The following is an 18,676-nucleotide window of genomic DNA, read 5'->3' as shown; positions in this document are numbered from 1 at the left end:
AATAATATTAGGCAAAACCATTATTTATAATCCACATACTCAGACTTCTCGCGGGACTGATAGCGGGACTATTTTTTAAAGAACGTTCTGACTAGGATCTCCTGACCGCCTTTTGGCAGGACGTATATTTAGCACTACTGATATCAGTATGTTCCATTTTTCTCCTACAAAAAATCGGCGACCGATTATCCACACGCTCAATAAATACATAATCAATTATATCCTAAAACTCACCATCGAATTTAAATAACACAGTACATACAATAAAATTTCATCGTCCCCTGCGCCGGCCGCACGCAGAGATCTAACAAAGGCGTTCGGTAGGCGTAAGCACAACAGCACAGCGGGCGTCGCCGCGGGGCGTCAATTGAGATGTTAGACGATTGTATTATTAGCGTGTTTTGGTTGATCACGCTTAGTTAGATTTGAGAGATATGGATGAGAAGAGTGTTAGTTTAGTTATTATAGTAAGAGGCAAAACTAACTTGGAAGTGGTAGGCTAGGCTCATTTCAAAAATTATTTCCAAAATACAAAATTCTGCTAAGGAAGAAAATTTTTTGGTGAAAAGTAGCTGATATCAAAACATCTTTAGCTTTAATCTCATGTGATGTGATTCATAACGCATCTTTCTCTAGTGAAAAATTAAAACTCTCAACGTAATAAACCAAAGATTGTTTTGCAAATACGAACAAAACCACACAAGGAACCTAATAAAAGAACAAATCAAAACCAAATCCATTTCAATCCAAAATCTCTCCGGAATTGACCACATCACCTATTTCAGAACAAAACTTGACATCAAACCCAACACGTCCAGATGTTAATAAACTTTCTATTTATATAATTTTGCACATTATTCGGTTTGAAAGACCATGTGCCCCTGGTGTCAGTTTCATGTGACTGACAGTAGTCATTAGGGAGTTGGACTCACTGCCTGACAGTGAAGAAGAAAGATTTAATAAAAAACAGTGGAAAGACTACGTAGAAGCTAATATCAAAACATCGTCACCTTCTAACAGTTATCTTATGTAGTAAAACTTTACAAGCCTCAACCTTATAAACAAAAATTGTATTTTTTACATTGCAGTTTAACTAACAATCTTCAAATTCGCAAAACAACATAAAGAACAAAACAACAACATATCCATTTAAAGTCAATAAATATCTCTTTGGAATTGACCACATCACCTAATTCAGTCCTCAAACCTAGTCCAGATGTTAATAAACTTTCTATTTATATAATTTTGCACATTATTCGGTTATAAGACCATGTGCCCCCGGTGTCAGTTTCGTGTGACTGACAGTAGTCATTGGGGAGTTGGACTCACTGTCACAGCAAATGATTTTTGATATGTTGTAGCCAGTCAGTGTAGACTGATCAGCAATGTTTTAATAGAAATAATGTTACATGACCTAGATAATTTGATGATTAATGAAGTAGAAATATCAAACACTTCAGGACTTGATAAGGCTATTTGAATGTATCAGATAAACCATAACATTCTCTAGGACTTTAAAAGCAATATCTGAACTCATTTCACATTCATATTTCAAGTTAGTTATATTGACGATACAGCAACAGAAAATACTGATAATGTTGTCTTCGTTTGATGAGAAGTCTATGAACACTAAATCTCAAAGGTCCCTTAACATTTTAGCTACCACAAAACTCAAAATTAGGTCAACTTTATGACCGACAACATCACTCCTGACAACCCAATCCAAAATCCCAACAGATTTCATCATTTTTTCTAAACCAAAGAACAGAAAGTCCCAAATGCCTGGCCATCTGTTAATAAGCTTTCTATTTTTACAATTTCGCGCATATTTATCACAAGGAGCACGTGACGAGCGACCCTTTGGACGATGTCAATGGCTGACGTCAGAGATGACACAGGGGGGTAGTGACACGGTCTGTGTCCCTGGAGGAAACATAGAAACCGCATTTGTAGCACGCGTTATAATTGTAAAGTTTGCTGTTGTAATTTTTGTTTGAGTACGTGAGAGACTGCAGTAAAACAAGGCTATGTTGTCATTCTGTTATACATGATTAGTTACATTTGTTGTCTTCGCATGGCTATCAATCCTGAGCTCTTTCTGGTATTGAAAGGAGATGGCCAAAAAAACACCCAGAATCGACAAGAACTTCATATGTATGATTGGATTCAGTATAATTTGTGGATTTTAAAAAGTATTTCAAATCATCTAAAAACCATGGGGTTCTCTTTTTATAACGTTTTTTCGATCAAGATTTTAGTTCACAAAAAAGTTTACTTTTACTATTTGATGTTCGTTAGAAGTTGAATGCAGACTCGTGATTGGACCGCTTTGCATTGTTAAGTCATTTGTTATATTTGACAATGTCACATGGCGCGATTTTCAAAGACAATTTCTCCAAAAACATTTCATAACCAGTTGTGAAGGTTGCATGTAACTGCGAAACCTCTCCAAGTAGGTAAGGTCGGTGCTTAATCGTATCTGGAGTGGTTAAATACAAGACCTTTTAATCTCCAGGCAAACTCTGTAACTATGGGGATATTACCATTGGCTTGTATAATGTTAGTGTACCTTGTTTTTTATATGCCTTGATGTCAATCCAAACTATCCAAACTAATATTATAAATGCGAAAGTAACTCTGTCTGTCTGTCTTTCTGTCTGTCTGTCTGTCTGTCTTTTCTTCACGCCTAAACTACTGAACCGATTTGTGTAAAATTTGGTACAGACATAGTTTGAAACTTGAGAAAGGACATAGGATAGTTTTTATTACAAAAAAAAAAATAATAATAAAATTATTCCGGACATATAGCGCCATCTATTGGTCAAATCAAAAATCTGCTGGTAGCCACTATTCCACGCGAACGAAGTTGCGGGCAAAAGCTAGTAATCTTATAAATCAACATAAATTCAACAGAACTTATTTCTGTGAAAATATGATATAGCTCCTATACCCCATGGATTTCAGGCTGGATTTTTTGGCACCATCAAAGGTCAATAATAATGAACCCATTGGTACCCATTTCGTTGCTGTCGATTCTGGGTTTTTTTTTCTATGAAAATTTGGCCATCTCCTTTACTGCTTTCATGCATAAACTGACAATTTATAAAAGTACCATGGTTCAAGTGTTAAGAATAACCGGACTGGTCATAACATAACTTTAAAAAACACAGGACTAAAGACTTGCTTCCAATTTTTTTTGGTATCAACGCATTTGAAAAATTCAAACCGTATTGATCCTTTTCAAACTCAATATTTACTGACTCCCAATATTATGAAAACCTACATTACCAGCACAAAACACTAATAAAACACGAGCCAATGAGCATACAGCCCAATTACAAGGCCCGCGCAATGTCCCGACAATAATGAACGCAAGCACATCTGACTGTTTTGATTTCATTACACGGGCGACGCGCGCGCATATGGCGAGTACGACATTTATTTTATTACGATCAAAAGCTTAATCAAGTGTAAGTGGTTGATGTTTTCTATGCTTTATGGGAGTGTCGCAAGTATGTTCGATTATGGGTCAGGACAGGTTTTTTTTAGATTGTGTAGGGCTAATATGGAAACGATAACACCTGCTTACTACAGAATACTATACCAGTAGGCAGAAAGAAAGTCTGAAAATCAGTTTATCGGGTTGCCCGGGTAATTAGGTTGAAAAGATCAGATAGGCAGTCGCTCATTATAAAAAAAAAAACTGTTAGAGTACACAAAGTAGTTGGGGCTAAAAGGCTAGCCAGTTGATGATGACTTGAGGTATTTAAAAATTAAGGGGAAAGACCCATAGCCGATGAACAGAAAGAAAGCTAGTAGCGGGCAGTAATAAAGTAGATTGAAGAACGTTAAGCAAATGTAACTGTTACCGGAATGGACCAGCGCCGATAAGCGCTGGTAGATCGGCGCCGGCTACCAGCTTTCTTTCTGTATTCGACCTATAGACTTATTACTGAAAGCGATCTTAGACGTAATCATTGACGTAATATATTCCTAACTGATGATAATTTTTTTTTACATATGTCACTTTTTATTCAATAGAAAAATTTACATATATTAACGCGCTTATTTATTTACATAAACCTAAATATGCCATCCAACGTGGCAATGCTGCCAGCTATCAGGGTACGTTACCGAGTGACAGTTACGGAGATCAATATCTTTTTGCTCTTTATTAGTACAAAAAAAATATTATAAATTAATCAAAAACCGTTACTCTCTTTTTCAATTCCCAAGCCATTAACAAAATCTATACCCCTCAAACTACCCACAAATAAAGACATGGAACCGTAACAGTCTCACAGTAGATCAGTTGCGTGCCTATCCTCTTGGGTCATAGGTTCGATTCCCGGCTCGATCCCTAGAGTAAACACTGAGAACCACGTGCCATTGCATAATGTAACTTTCAAAGGTGAAAACAACCTTATTAAGAAACGATATAAGGTTGAATTTTCTCTGAAGATTAGAATCGAATGTTGGTTCTCATGCATTTGAAAACCATATACACATTTGCATTTGATGACCACCTTATAGTAAAGGCAGCAAGGGTGGTTTTGCTAAGATAAGAGGGTTCTTTAGTGGTTTTCTGTTAGATAATATTTTCAGTTATAGTTGAGGCACGTGTCAGATAATTTGTATAATTGCATTAAGTTATAGTGTGAGATGATGCCGTAATTGTTTTGTGGGTAAGTTGGGCATTGCGGTTAAAATAACAGTAGATCTAATTTTCGTTTGTGACGAATTACGTACAGACGGTGGGATATTTTTTAAGCCATGTACTAAAAAAACTGTTTTAGTTAAGTAATGTAATTTTTCTATAAGGACGATCTCGTTAAGGTCGCCGGAAAGCAGTGGATGCGAGTTGCTGAAGAGCAAAGTGGCAAACTTAGGAGGAGGCCTTTGTCAAGCAGTAGACGTTTTTCCGGCTAAAACGACGACGGCGATTTTTTCTACATATAGCTTAAGTATATCTTAGTACAATCTGTATATTTTTTAATGCAAAGATTTTCTAACAGCTTCTAAAAAGCCCAAAATATTCTCTTATTCATACAACCCCTATACACAAAAAAAAACTGACACTTAACAAGTAAAACAACCCCCTGCCCATAGCATTACATTTTAATAGAGTATCCGTGACATACGGACAATGGGGACAGATGATGATACTAAATAAACAATGATCGCGATGTCACATGTTTAACCGTTGTATGTAGTGCTACTGTTCACTTTACTGATAGTATAGAACAGTGATCGGTCAATTTGGGAAGAAGTTAAAGGGGATTAAAGGAGTTGGCGCAATTCATCCATGGTGGATTAGAAAGCATATGTATAAGGCGCTATAAATCTATGTGAAACTGCTGTACAACTTTAGTTTACCTACGACGCTTAAAAAATTAAAAAATTAAAAATTTAAATCGACTTCTGCGTTTGACTGTACGAAGTTGAAAGTATTAGCAGAAAATGCGAAACTACAAGTATTTAATAATATTATCTTGCTCTTGTTCTATATAACGTGAATTTTGACTAAGCATCATTCATCCTCCGAGCCTTTTCCCAATCATGTTGGGGTCGGCTTCCAGTCTAACCGGATTCAGCTGAGTACCAGTGCTTTACAAGAAGCGACTGCCTATCTGACCTCCTCAACCCAGTAACCCGGGCAACCCGATACCTCTTGGTTAGACTGGTGTCAGACTTACTGGCTTCTGACTACCCGTAACGACTGCCAAGGATGTTCAATGACAGCCGGGACCTACAGTTTAACGTGCCATCCGAAACACAGCCAATGGTGTCTAAGATATACTTAGAAAGTACATACAAACTTAGAAAAGTTGCATTGGTACTTGCCTGACCTGGGATCGAACCCGCGCCCTCGTACTTGAGGTTGGTCCTTTACCCACTAGGCCACCACGACTTTTTTCTAAGCATCATTGTCGCACAAAAATCCAACATAGGTACATGTCGCTCATGAAACGAAACGGCTTCTTAAACGAGCTGCTCGCTACAATTTATTTGTCACATGTTCATGCTTAATTCCTTATTAATCATCCATACCTATTCATATACAGTCATGGACACATAATTAAAGACACTGTTGGAATCTTAAATTGCTGCCACATTTCATCTGTATTTCTTTTTTCTGATTGCTACTGGAACTTTATTTTCATTTTAAAATATTTAAGAGGGCATTATGAAATATTAAAACTAAAGACTATCTTCAGTGATCCTTCGGGACAAGTTTTTTTTCGCTTTATCCGAATCTCGAGCGGTATGAACCATAACGTGCCTGGCCATATAATTAAAGACACTCCATTTGCTCAGAGGAAGAAATGCAAATTATTAATATTATTGATGGTACTTTTCTATATCAACATTCCCTACACTGTAACTAAGCATACTAATGAGTACTAATATTATTTGGTTTATTTCCTTTTACCTCAATGACAGCACGACATCCCTAAGCGTGCAAGCGGTCAGTTTTGTTTTAAGTCGCTACGGGAATTTTCTTCCATGCTTCATAAAAATCTGTGTAAAATTGATCAATGTTTCATGTATGACTTATCGCCATTGTGTTTTCTGGCCGATCACTAGTTTTTTTTCTATTAAATTTACGATGGGCCAAACCAAAACCGTCATAAGTTGCTTGATCAAAAAGTCCTTTTTACTGCTCTTACAGTGTTTTTCAGAACTTTTCTAATTTGGAAAGCGCTAAGGACCGGTAAATTATGCTTAGCATATAACAAAATGCTATTTCTAAAATATTATAGTACTTGAATTCGCCTATTTTTAATAATATCTTTCTAAAAGATCACCACACCAAAAAGTGGAGTGAAGCCCCACACTATTACTTTTTCGCCTCCTATGTTTGAGAACTTTCTTAGTGTATTTTGGTTCCATCTCATGTTTTGGAGGCGACTAATTTCGATACATTATTTTAGAATTATTCGTATCCCTTTGTTTAATGAGAAAAAAAAATACATTTTTGAACACTTGTTAACTGCACCTTTCACATTTGATAGAAATAGCCAACGTATGGACACGCGGTGCTTTTCCAAAAGTAACATCTTCCGATACCCATGCCTTACAGCTTTTACCGACGCGGTTGTAGTCTAAAAGTTCTGTAGACACAATTGTCGTCCTTTTAGCATCAGATGACTCCCAAAAAAACCAGTACCGAATCATGTAAATGGTTCATTATTTGCCTATAGCACCGCCTTAAAGTCTGTTTGCGGACAAGTTTTTCTTGGGGTCGGTTTTGAGTTGTTCTCAAACCATGCCTTTTTTAGTGCCATTGATAAGAAATCTTTAATAATAAATTTATTACCATGTCCTTACTACAGATCAAGTGGTATGAATAAATCCGCATGTCAGAACTTAATTTAAAAAAGCCTAAAACATTTTACTTAGCAGAATTTTTGTTCTAGTCTTATTGATAGGACAAAAATGAAAATTTTTAATGAAATAAACCTAAATTATTACCTAATTCGAGTTTTCATAAGTATTTTACTCACTTCAAAAAAAAGTATGGCAACTATTTGTATCTTTCGTTTTTTTTCTTAACTGGGCTTTAACTGTCTTTAATTAGCTGACCAGCCAAGTATCAGCTACAAAAGTTAGTGTTCATTTCCCATAGAGCTTTATATCTAAAGTATTAAAGAAAGAAAATATTTTTTGTCCTTAATTTAAAGAACACAATGTAATGTTTGTTTTAATAATTATTACACTACAGTTTATACCGTGCTTAAGCTCATGTCAGTACCATAACTATTTATTTCACTTCGAGTCGGGGGTGTCTTTAATTATGTGTCCATGACTGTACAAAGGAATTGGGACATCTTCATACACTACACACAACGACAAAAAAAAATAAGTACCCGTGATTAAAGCTACCATACCCATCCATAACAGAGCCAGGGGGCACAAACTATAAACGTCACCTGCCATTAAATGGAGCGCGCATCATTGACAACACACAAATTGAATGCGACCCCAGCAAGAGCACCCCTGCACCCCTTCGCTATTCAATAAATATTGTTTGATGTCTTGGAGCGTTTGAATAGCTGGAACCGCCATGAGCACACATCTCTACCTCTATATAGAGACTAATAATTTCAGGCGCCTAGATGCAAAAGGCGCACACCACTTTCGAAAGTATTTATTTATACGATATCTTTTTTAAGCGACATCATTTAGGCGGACTATACTCTATCCACGGAAGCAAGAGCTAAAAGGTAAACAAAGAATTACAGTTTTTCAAGATGGCGGTATAACCCGACCGATGACAAAACGTCACATTTTTGTGTAAAATGTTCGCAGTATCTGTGATTTTGTCATCGGTCGGGTTATACCGCCATCTTGAAAAACTGTAATTCTTTGTTTACCTTTTAGCTCTTGCTTCCGTGGATAGAGTATAGTAGAGTATAGTTTTCAACTAAACTCATCCCTTACGAGATTCAAATTAAAATAGGCTTTTGCAGGCTCTTATAATACGTCACACTAATTGCAGATACCTAACGATTACGCGATTGCAAGTACTTGTAACTTGGGTAGAGGCATGATAATGGCATGTCCAGTTGGTTAACTACTCTAAGTTCTTAGTATAAAGTTGTGAGTATTGTATGACAATTGCAGATGTTTGAACTCTGTAGCTGAAATGTAGGAGATATAGTGGTTACTTTACTTTTCTGTGTAAATATGGTTAGTTCAAGAGATGAGTATGTTTGTGTTTTATGCCAGTGACATTTTATTGCCAGCTATACGTAAGAGAATGGACACGTTAAGCTAAATCCTAAAGCTATTTTCTCTTGAAATTGGTTGCAATATTTGAGAAGTGCCTCACCATCAAAAACGATTGTACAGTTGTGAAATGAAACATTTATTTTGCCATATAAATTAACTCATCAAACCAACAAAGAGAAAATGGATAAGAAATTCAAGGAGGGACACGTTTTTTTTTTTTTTGTAAAGCCCAAAGGAAAACTATGCAAAATTATCTTTACCATCAACACCACAGCGCCAGGTCATTTTCCCAAAATTCTCTTACCAATTTCCCCAAAACACCAAGATCTAAGTGTTAATAGCACCATTAATAACACTACCTCTACTTAACACTCAATTACGTATCCAAGTCACTCCTGTACGTATGTATGTCAGTGTGTCACTCACAAAACTAATCAGGCTAAGTGCTACAGAATACCAGGAGCACATAAGCAATTAAGAGCTACATACACATACTACATAGAAATTACAGAAAAACAATCAACGGGAACAAACACTACATACTGATGCAAACAAAATGGACGCTAATAAAAAATAAATATTGACTTTGAATATCAAATAATCATCGGGCTACGTTTTTAATAAATTAAAAATGTCCCTGTGAAATTATGGGACAGGGGAGGCTCCAGTGCGAGCGGTTTGCAGTTTCCCGTTCTATTTTTTTGCAAATAAAGCAATATTTTCATACAATGTTAGTGGCATTCTAGGAGACTGAATTTCAAATCTAACATAAAAATAGCTGAAACAGACTGGAGAGGACAGAAATAATCGAGAAATACTAAAAAGAAAATGGTATGTTTATGCGTAAAAATGGTGCGAGGCGAGCGAATATCTTGAGAACAGCAGCATTTTAATGATTTTGGGTTAGACAAACTTCTTTATAAATTCAGAGCAGTAGATTGATCAATCTAATAACCGTCTCATTAGATTCTATAGCTAAGACTTTCAACAAATAACCAACAACAGAGTCATGTATTTGTCATTACTCCTGAATGATGATGAATGTGTACCCGCTCCGCTTATGAACCCGCTTTTAGTCAAACCACACCCACCACCACGGGGTACTGGGCTGTTTTCATTTACTTAACGAGGCGACTTTTTAATACCAATCGGTGGGCGGTGCTCAACCATCGGGCTAGCGACATGCCGTCTAATTACAAAGCGGCTTACTGGCACGTCGCCAGATTGAAGTTCTCCTTTGCAAACTGACGACAAATTCATTTGGGGACCAATTATAATGAGTGGGTCGGCCTTGGCCTTTTCATTTATAGCGTTAGTTAATTTTGTAAGGTTTATAAGCTATGTTGGTGGAGGGTAATTGGTGTAGTTTATTTTACAGTTTACATAGGAAACTTTAATTTTGAGTAATCAGTAAAGAACAAAAAGATTCCTACAGAAAAATTAGGCTATTGTTGTATATCAATGGCTATTGATAAACCCCGAGGAAACAGGCTTAAAGTACCGAACTTTAAATTATATGCCTACTTCACGCCTGTGCGTCAGGGATATCTATTTATGAGTATCTGGAAATATCTTAACGAGCGAATAAATATTTTGAGGGTTTTTTTTTTAATTTTGAGCCACGATTACTACCCAGGACAAGCTTTAACGAGCGATCACTTAAGCTCCAAGACTTTGACAACTTCAAACAAATGCTAAAAAACTCCAAAAGCAATCAAACCAAAAATCAATATCCCCAAATAACACCAATTACACCACCATTAAAACCACCAGTAGAAAAGGCCTTCACAAAATCAGAGCATTCCTATGAAGAGTTTAACAACTCTATCGAGTAGCTTTCGAGAGTTTAATTCGATTCCGTTACGTTACAATGGGTTCTCGATACTCGGGTATTTGATTGAATGAAAACCCTTTTATTTAGGGCTAGGTTTGGAGTGGTTGAAGGGTGCAGTGAGATGAATGCTGAACATAAGTCACGTAATAACTGCACTGTAGGTATCTAATTGGCTTATGTACTGGTTATCAACTAACTGCTCAATCCGATCAAAGTGACGCCTTACGCGTTCACTTCTGAAAACCAGCTTCCATAGGTAGTAAATATTTCTTTCGTTTGCAGTCTTTTATGAAATACGATTTACTAGTAAGAGTTTTTTTTTTATGTACAGGCTTGGACAGTACGATTATGATGATGCAAATGAACTATTTTAGAAGTAGACAGCAGTCTAATGGATTATTTATATTCATTAATCGTTTAAAGACAACCTGTTTAACAGATAAGTATAAATATTGACGACATCATGACTACATTGCTTACAATTATAGCAGCTTTTGAGTTTCAAACCGCCCGCAATATAGAAAAGTGCTGCTTAATACAAATAATAATTGTATTACAGAAGAAAGTCCTGGTCAAATAGATAGGTGTTAATAACTGATAAATAGTAATCCAATAATCCAGAAAGCAAATACGACACACCTAATCTAAAAACATGAGCAATCCTCGCATTTGGCAACAAACACCGCTAATTTATTACATCTTACAACCCTAACTCGATGCTATCCGATTGAATCGATAATCGTCTGTAATCTGGCGAGCATCGATGTCACTGGTAACGGTGTAGGGTGAAATGACAGAAGAAAGTCTTGGTAGTGACACTACTTATAACTCAAGAATGGCTGAGCTGTTTAAGCTGAACATTAGAGAAGAGGAAGCTCAGATACCGGAGAAGGACATGGGATAGTTTTTGTCACCATCCGGCTACGGGAAGCAGTTACCTCGGGACGCGGGTGAAACCGCGGGCGGAAAATAGTGACTGATAAATACTAATCCTGAAAGCATACAACATACCTAATCTAAAAACATGAGCAATCCTCGCATATGGCAACAAACACCGCTAATTTATTACATCTTACAACCCTAACTCGATGGTATCCGATTGAATCGATAATCGTCTGTAATCTGGCGAGCATCGATGTCGCGCGCCACAGAGTAGGGTGGAGTGACAGAGTGGCCGCACGTGGCGATAATCATATTTTAATTTTATTAGGTGGATGGGTAATTGGGTTTAGGTTGTGGGTAGTTTGTGTTGGCCACCTGGTTCTGTTTGAAACTCCAGACAAAGTTTGTTTTTAAGTTGTGCTCGTGTCAGTGCTGTAAAGATGGGATATGGGAATTGCCAATCTACACTATATTGAGCCAACAAGTCTGCCTGCTCTAGCATGACAGTTAAAAATAGTTAAAGTTTCTCTAAGGTGGCAAACCAACATCGCCAACATGCCCGTCGTGAGATGGGCAAATGTCCTCTGCTTGGGAAAGACCTTTGTGCAACCGTGGACGTCTTTCGACTATGAAGACATTTAAAGGAGTTGGTAAAAGCCACCAGACAACCATACAAGCATTCTATATAAACATCCATTCTACACATTCCATATTCCATGTCGCATTACAGTGCACTGCAAGTAAATCCGTCGCACATATGGACACAATGGAGTGCCAACGCTATTGTGAGCGGGCACTGCACGGTACTGTTGTGAACAGGTCAACTGTACGCAATGACATGTTTCATTATAGTGCACAAGCATTTGCGCAGACACAGGTGCACTCGCTACTCCTTCACTCTCATAGCCCGATGGGACGGCAATCCGACACCTAGTTTCAACATTCCTCTCTACATATTCTATATTCTATGTGGCATTACAGTGCGTTGCAAGTAAATCCGGCGCACATGTGGACACAATGGAGTGCCAACGCTATTGTGAGCGGGCACTGCACTGTACTGTTGTGTTCGAACAGGTCAACAGTACGCAATGACATGTTTCATTAAAGGAAAAGATTTTTACACCCCCCTCAGTTGTGTGTTGACATGAGTGAGAAAAGTAATTAGGGAAAACATAAATAGATTAAAATCAAATCAATATTTAAGGTATTGCTTCATCAGACACATCTTTTTATGTATTCGGCGTTGCACGATATGTAATTTTGTACATAATTTTTTTATAGTTAGAGTGCAGTGATTGGCGAAGCTACTTCTAATACCTAAGTTCAATGAACTTACATTACTCGTACTTTTAAAATTCGACATGGAATTTCAAAATAAAATTGGCGTCGAGTATCAGATCCAGAAAATACCTACAGGGCAATCACTTGCATTTGCAAACATTCTCTTAAATACCTTCAACACTATACCAAAAGCACCACACCTTCGGAGCCGTCACAAAAATCAATCAGTATTAATTAAAACATACAACAATCGCGCCCCGGCTGCACTCGCATTGGCGCCTACATAGTATAGCTTATTGTGTTCCTAGTGACGTGACGGGCTTTTGAACTTATTATTGAATTTTATTTATTATTTTGGAAGGGTTTTGAGTTTTGTGGCAACAAAAAATTTACTGACAACTCAACAATTATAAAGCATACAATTTATTGGTTTATATGTATCTACTAGTTAAAGGAATAAGTTTCAAAACCACGTAAACAATTGTCAATTAGAATTCTGGCAAATACATGAACTCTATTCTTCGCTATATTAACTGTTTTACGAACTCTTAGCTGAAGATTGTTTGTTTTCTTGAACGCTTAATCTAGAAACCTGTGGTCCGTCAAAATTCATAGTAAACAGTTTTTTAAGAAAACTGTCGTTTACGTTGTCGATGCACTTAGGCGATGTTACTTATATTACAATTTCGCGGGTGAAACTGCTGGCAGTGTCTAATTTCTACCACATACCTCTATAACCAGAATTTCCTACCATAATTAATCAACATCATACCACCATCTTCACGACATAAACTTGGGCATTTTCTCCATACATTTACGAAGACATAATCTAATTTGTGTAATGCGTCCCTCCCTTAGTAATTTGTAGAGGGAGCAAAGTGGGAAGCAGTTTTTTTTATTATTTTACCATGTGAACAAAAATAAACTAGTTTCGAGTGTTTGCTTATGTGATGGAAATGCGTGGAAAATATTTGTTTTATGAGGAAATGTTATAATTGGAGTGATAGTGGTGGTTTTATATTTTTTTGTTTTTGGTTGGGGTCAGCTTTCAATATTTTCAAATACAGCTTAGAGCTGATCTGTTTTAGAGAATTGGCCTATTTAAAACTACACAGCAGTCACTAGAAACTGGTTGTGAAAATCTCTGGCTCCCATCCTAAACCATTCCTTACCTGATTTATCTGAAGACCGCTATCAGCTAATAATTACAGCGAAAAAAACAATCAGAAGTTGTAACTTAAATTACCTTCTAGGAACTGAAAGACAAGCTATTGACCCGGCTAGGTTCTAGAGGCTACCTAGACGATAAATTGTATTGCGTAATAGATATTACGAATTGTGTAAAACTGACCAGACAGACTTGGTATTGAAGATTGCGCAATAATTTCAGGTGGACTTCAATAACCTAACAATTTGTTTATTTGCTTACCGGAGATCTCTGTACAAATAAACTCAAAATACAAAGATAGGTTAAATAAATCCCATCTAATCTCCACATACCTGATCAGCTGATGCGCCCTGCTCCTCAACGTGGTGAGCAGCTCCAGGTCTTCAGCACTGGTGTCACTGGTCTCTTCATAGAGGTGAGTGGAACACAGCACGGAGTCCAGTGCCACTAGCAGACAGTCTCATCTCCACATACCTGATCAGCTGATGCGCCCTGCTCCTCAACGTGGTGAGCAGCTCCAGGTCTTCAGCACTGGTGTCACTGGTCTCTTCATAGAGGTGTGTGGAACACAGCACGCAGTCCAGGGCCACTGAGAGGCAGTCTCATCTCCACATACCTGATCAGCTGATGCGCCCTGCTCCTCAACGTGGTGAGCAGCTCCAGGTCTTCAGCACTGGTATCATTGGTCTCTTCATAGAGGTGAGTGGAACACAGCACGGAGTCCAGGGCTACTGAAAGACAGTCGCTCAGCTGTCGCGCTAGGTCCATGTCCCGTTGGTCCGCGTGGAGATCTTTTTCCTGGGGAGAGAAGATGGTATTAATCTTCAAAGAATTGATGAGTGTCCTTATTTTTAAGATGCTTTACCAAACCAATTTGATAATACTACTACTTCTGTCAGCGGTTTCACCCGCATCCCGTAGGAACCACGGCACGAACCCGGATAAAAAGTAGCCTATAACCTTCCTCGATAAATGGGCTATCTAACACTGAAAGAATTTTTCAAATCGGTCCAGTAGTTCTTGAGATTAGCGCGTTCAAACAAACAAACAAACAAACTCTTCAGCTTTATAATATTAGTATAGATTTTATTTTTAACTTAGTCAACTGCTGCCATTACCCAATTACAATGTCTCTAGCTAGACCTATCGAAAACCTACCTATGCGAAAATATTTGTGAATTTGGATCCTTATCACGTCAGTCTATCTCAGTAATTTCTTGTATTGCATATGTAATGTTGTGCAAAGTTTTATTTTATAGAATATAGTATTTAATCAAAATACAACAAGAGCCGTTTAACACTCATGGATCTGGTCTTTATACTACTTCCTTCGAAATGGCAGGTAATGTGTAACTTCTGGACCTCTAGCCCCTTAACATTGACACCAGTCCTAGTATAAGACAGTAGTAAGCTACCAGTGTATGCAAACTCCAGCACAATTACTCTATGTACATTTTGTACATACATCAACGCGATGTCCGACAGTGTGGATTTACTGTGGCGCGTTTGAACGGGCAAGTGTGCTTGCTCCAGTAAATGTTTGGTGAGTAGCCAGTCGCGAGCTTAATTATGTGTAATTAGTTCAGTGTGACTAATACATACACCAACACGATATCCGTCAACGCGGAGGAACTAGTATACTGTCGTGTTACTAAGGCGCGTTTGACGGGGTGAGTGGGCTTGCGCCAGTAAATTATTTGGTCAGTAAAGTGCATAATGATTTGAATGAACATTTGTGCATAGAATTTTGAGGTGGTCTGATACATAGAACATTAGAAACCTTTTACAATGTTATCTAACCAATTCTTAGGACATCTCTTCATAACTTCTGGATATTACAATAAATCATAAAAAATAAGCTGACACAGCTACTGGTGTTTGGCAACTAAGATCAAACACATTTCACGTCCCTTCAAACTTATTAGCATATCACACATCACATTCAAATTCAGCTCAAACACACCTATACTTGGCAACAGCCGGTGGCGTAAACTCGCTAAGGCCCCGTGCCCATTAGATATCATAAATAACCTTAGCCGTTACAAAAAATCCGCATCCCAAATATCGGCCAAAGATGTTATCAGAACAATGTCACCCGACCCTAATAAAGAACTAGATTTACGAGAAAAAACAACGAACACACTTCGAATTTCGAAAAAAAATCCAAGATGGCGTGAGCGATAAAGACCAATTAACATTGCCGCGGCTGTACGATTCAATAAGCGGGTTTTAATTGCGACTAATAAAGTTTATATTTTCGATCTCTACGAAGATAATGATTAATTTTTGTCGTAGTTGCTAAATCTGGTTCTGTGTGGATATTCATAGGACTGGTGAGATTTTGTATGATTAACGAAGGATCTACAAGACAGTTTGTATCCTTGGGAAGAGGAATCATTTCAACTGTTCCTGTGCCTTTTTATCACAAGGGCACAGGCTTCCTCTAACACGGAGAAGGATTGAGCATTATCATTCAACATTTCAACATTACACTGATAATTCTTGAAATTCAAAAATACCTTCCGATGCACTATTTCTAATCGAAGACTTTAAAATGGGTTGAAGCTGGTTGCGAAAGGCAACTATGTTAAAAAGCATCAACTTTACAATTTGTACCATTTCCAACTAAGTACCGGCTAATTTTATCGCATTTCAATTTCAAATTATTAAAACTTCCTGCCCATATTAAACGTACACCTGTAAAGGATGTTACAATCTATGAAGTCTCATCAAAGATTACATATAACTTCCTTATTGCAAGGATATGAAAGACTGTCAAAAGCACCGGTAGTACTTTGTCTGAATTTCATAAGCTCTTTCGCGTTTTATGACATCTAAAACAGTTGGAGGCCACTCGAAGAGCGAGTGGGACCGTAAAACCTACACCATATTACATTTCTTTTATGATTTTCCATATTGGAGAGTTACACACATTTTTACTTGTCATCATACTGTTATATTTGGCTGTTGAGCTTCTTTTGAGCGAATGTACAAATCCAGAGCATGTGGAAAGCAATGTATTAAAGAGATTTTTATGTGTAATTTTATAACATACAATAGTCGAATCAGGATCAATGCATTTTTAATGGCAAAATAAATTCACTATTCGTGGCAGAATTAGGCTTTAAAATTAGCGTGAAATCTGAAGATACAATAACCTGCCTAACCGTTCAATAAAAGTAAACAGGTGTAATATTATATATTTATTTAAAACTATACTACTCAGCGTCAAAGAAAGCAAGCATTTTGGAAAACGTTTCAAAAATGCAATTCAAATGTACATAATTTATTTTATTCGCCAAAATAAGCAGTAGAGCGAACCGCGTTTTATCAGCGAGCAATTCTGTTACGGAACTGCATAAGATTAAAATTCTCCATTTTATTTTTATTGCAAATATGCAACAATTATGCTTTTTCGCGAGTTTTTAATAACATTTTTTATTGCCTGAGATTGTACGGGCGTTGGGAAGTCGTAAGAATGAACATTAAAATAAATCCGTTAATACGCTTTTTGTGAAACAATGCGCTGTATAAGTGATTGTATTATTATTCGTTTTAACTGCATTTGAAAGTAAGGACATAAAGTGTGATTGTCTTAGAGCCTATCTCAAACTCTTAAATGAAGTAGGTGTATTCTCCTGCTTGAAGTCCAATTTCAGTTCAATCCATTTATTTTGAAATAAAAAATGAATTACCTATAATGATAAATGAACAGAGAAAAATGTGCTTTTATGAGAAAAATACCATAAAAATGTGATCATAAAATATTATGAAACCAGTAGCAATATGGAACAGACTTTTAGAAAATCACAAATAGACCAATTCTCTCCTATTAGAAACAAAATCATTTTATAACCAAGTAATCTAAACAAGAATTATGTGCACTAAACCCAAAAAAAAACACAAATATAAGTCCCATCGATATCTTAGAACCGTCCTCAAAGATAAGCGAAGCTAAAAAACCTTTTTTATTTATTTATATAACGACTACAGAATTTGTATCGAAGAGTCGGTTACTGCCTAATTAGAGGTCCGACTTATATTTTTTTTATTATTTATTTTACAACACACAGTAAAAGCTTACGGTAAGTATATTCTTGGATTATATTATTTTTATTTCTGTACACGGTAGCGAATTGAGATAAAAATCTTTATAGTTTAGCGGAAATTATTATTGTGTATCATTGTTTCAGAAACGTCTGGTTATTCGAGTCCTTGTGTTTAATATGATTTTATGAAGCCAAGTTTTAATTACTGGCGTGAAAGTTGAGATGTAATTAACGTGAATTTTTGGACCTTGATTTTGAGATTACAGAAAAAATGAAACGGCGTCAACTGAGTATGATATTGAGGTAGACAGTTACTAGTCCAAGTATTAGGTGATCTTCACACTGCCCCGCATCACGCTGCATCTTGCGTGTCGACGCACCTACGCGCGTTCTTGCGGGAGTGCAGATCTGCATCATCGTGCGGGTTTTTCACGCACTCACGCGCGTAGGTGCATTTTGTAAATTCACGCACAGCGGCTCTCATCGAGTTCCATTTTCAAATATACACGTCACGCCCATTCAAAATCACGCGCGTGACTGCGGGATCAGTGTGCCATACCTTGCGTTTCGCCCCGCACCTACGCGCGGGGGTGCGTGTTTCTCCGCGTGTATGTGCGTGATCCGCATGAACGCGCGTGGATGCATTTTCAGTGTGTTGGACTATGCGTGTTTTCCATACAAACGGAGATATTTCCATACAACGGAGAAAAAACGCATCCACGCACT

General features: G+C 37.2%; 1 protein-coding gene across 1 annotated transcript in view; it reads right to left on the bottom strand.

Moving 5' to 3' along the window:
* Positions 1-18,676, bottom strand: part of LOC110371151 (S phase cyclin A-associated protein in the endoplasmic reticulum) — a 63,389-nt gene that overhangs the window by 24,054 nt on the left and 20,659 nt on the right. The window contains exon 14 of the mRNA XM_064041157.1: positions 14,518-14,699. Within this exon, the coding sequence (XP_063897227.1) occupies positions 14,518-14,699 (182 nt within the window). The remainder of the gene's footprint in view (positions 1-14,517; positions 14,700-18,676) is intronic.

The sequence above is a fragment of the Helicoverpa armigera genome, chromosome 24 (genome assembly GCF_030705265.1).
Source record: "Helicoverpa armigera isolate CAAS_96S chromosome 24, ASM3070526v1, whole genome shotgun sequence".
NCBI classification, from domain to species: Eukaryota; Metazoa; Arthropoda; class Insecta; order Lepidoptera; family Noctuidae; genus Helicoverpa; species Helicoverpa armigera.
The sequence above is the reverse complement of the archived record's forward strand: the minus strand, read 5'-3'. Positions and strand labels throughout refer to the sequence as shown.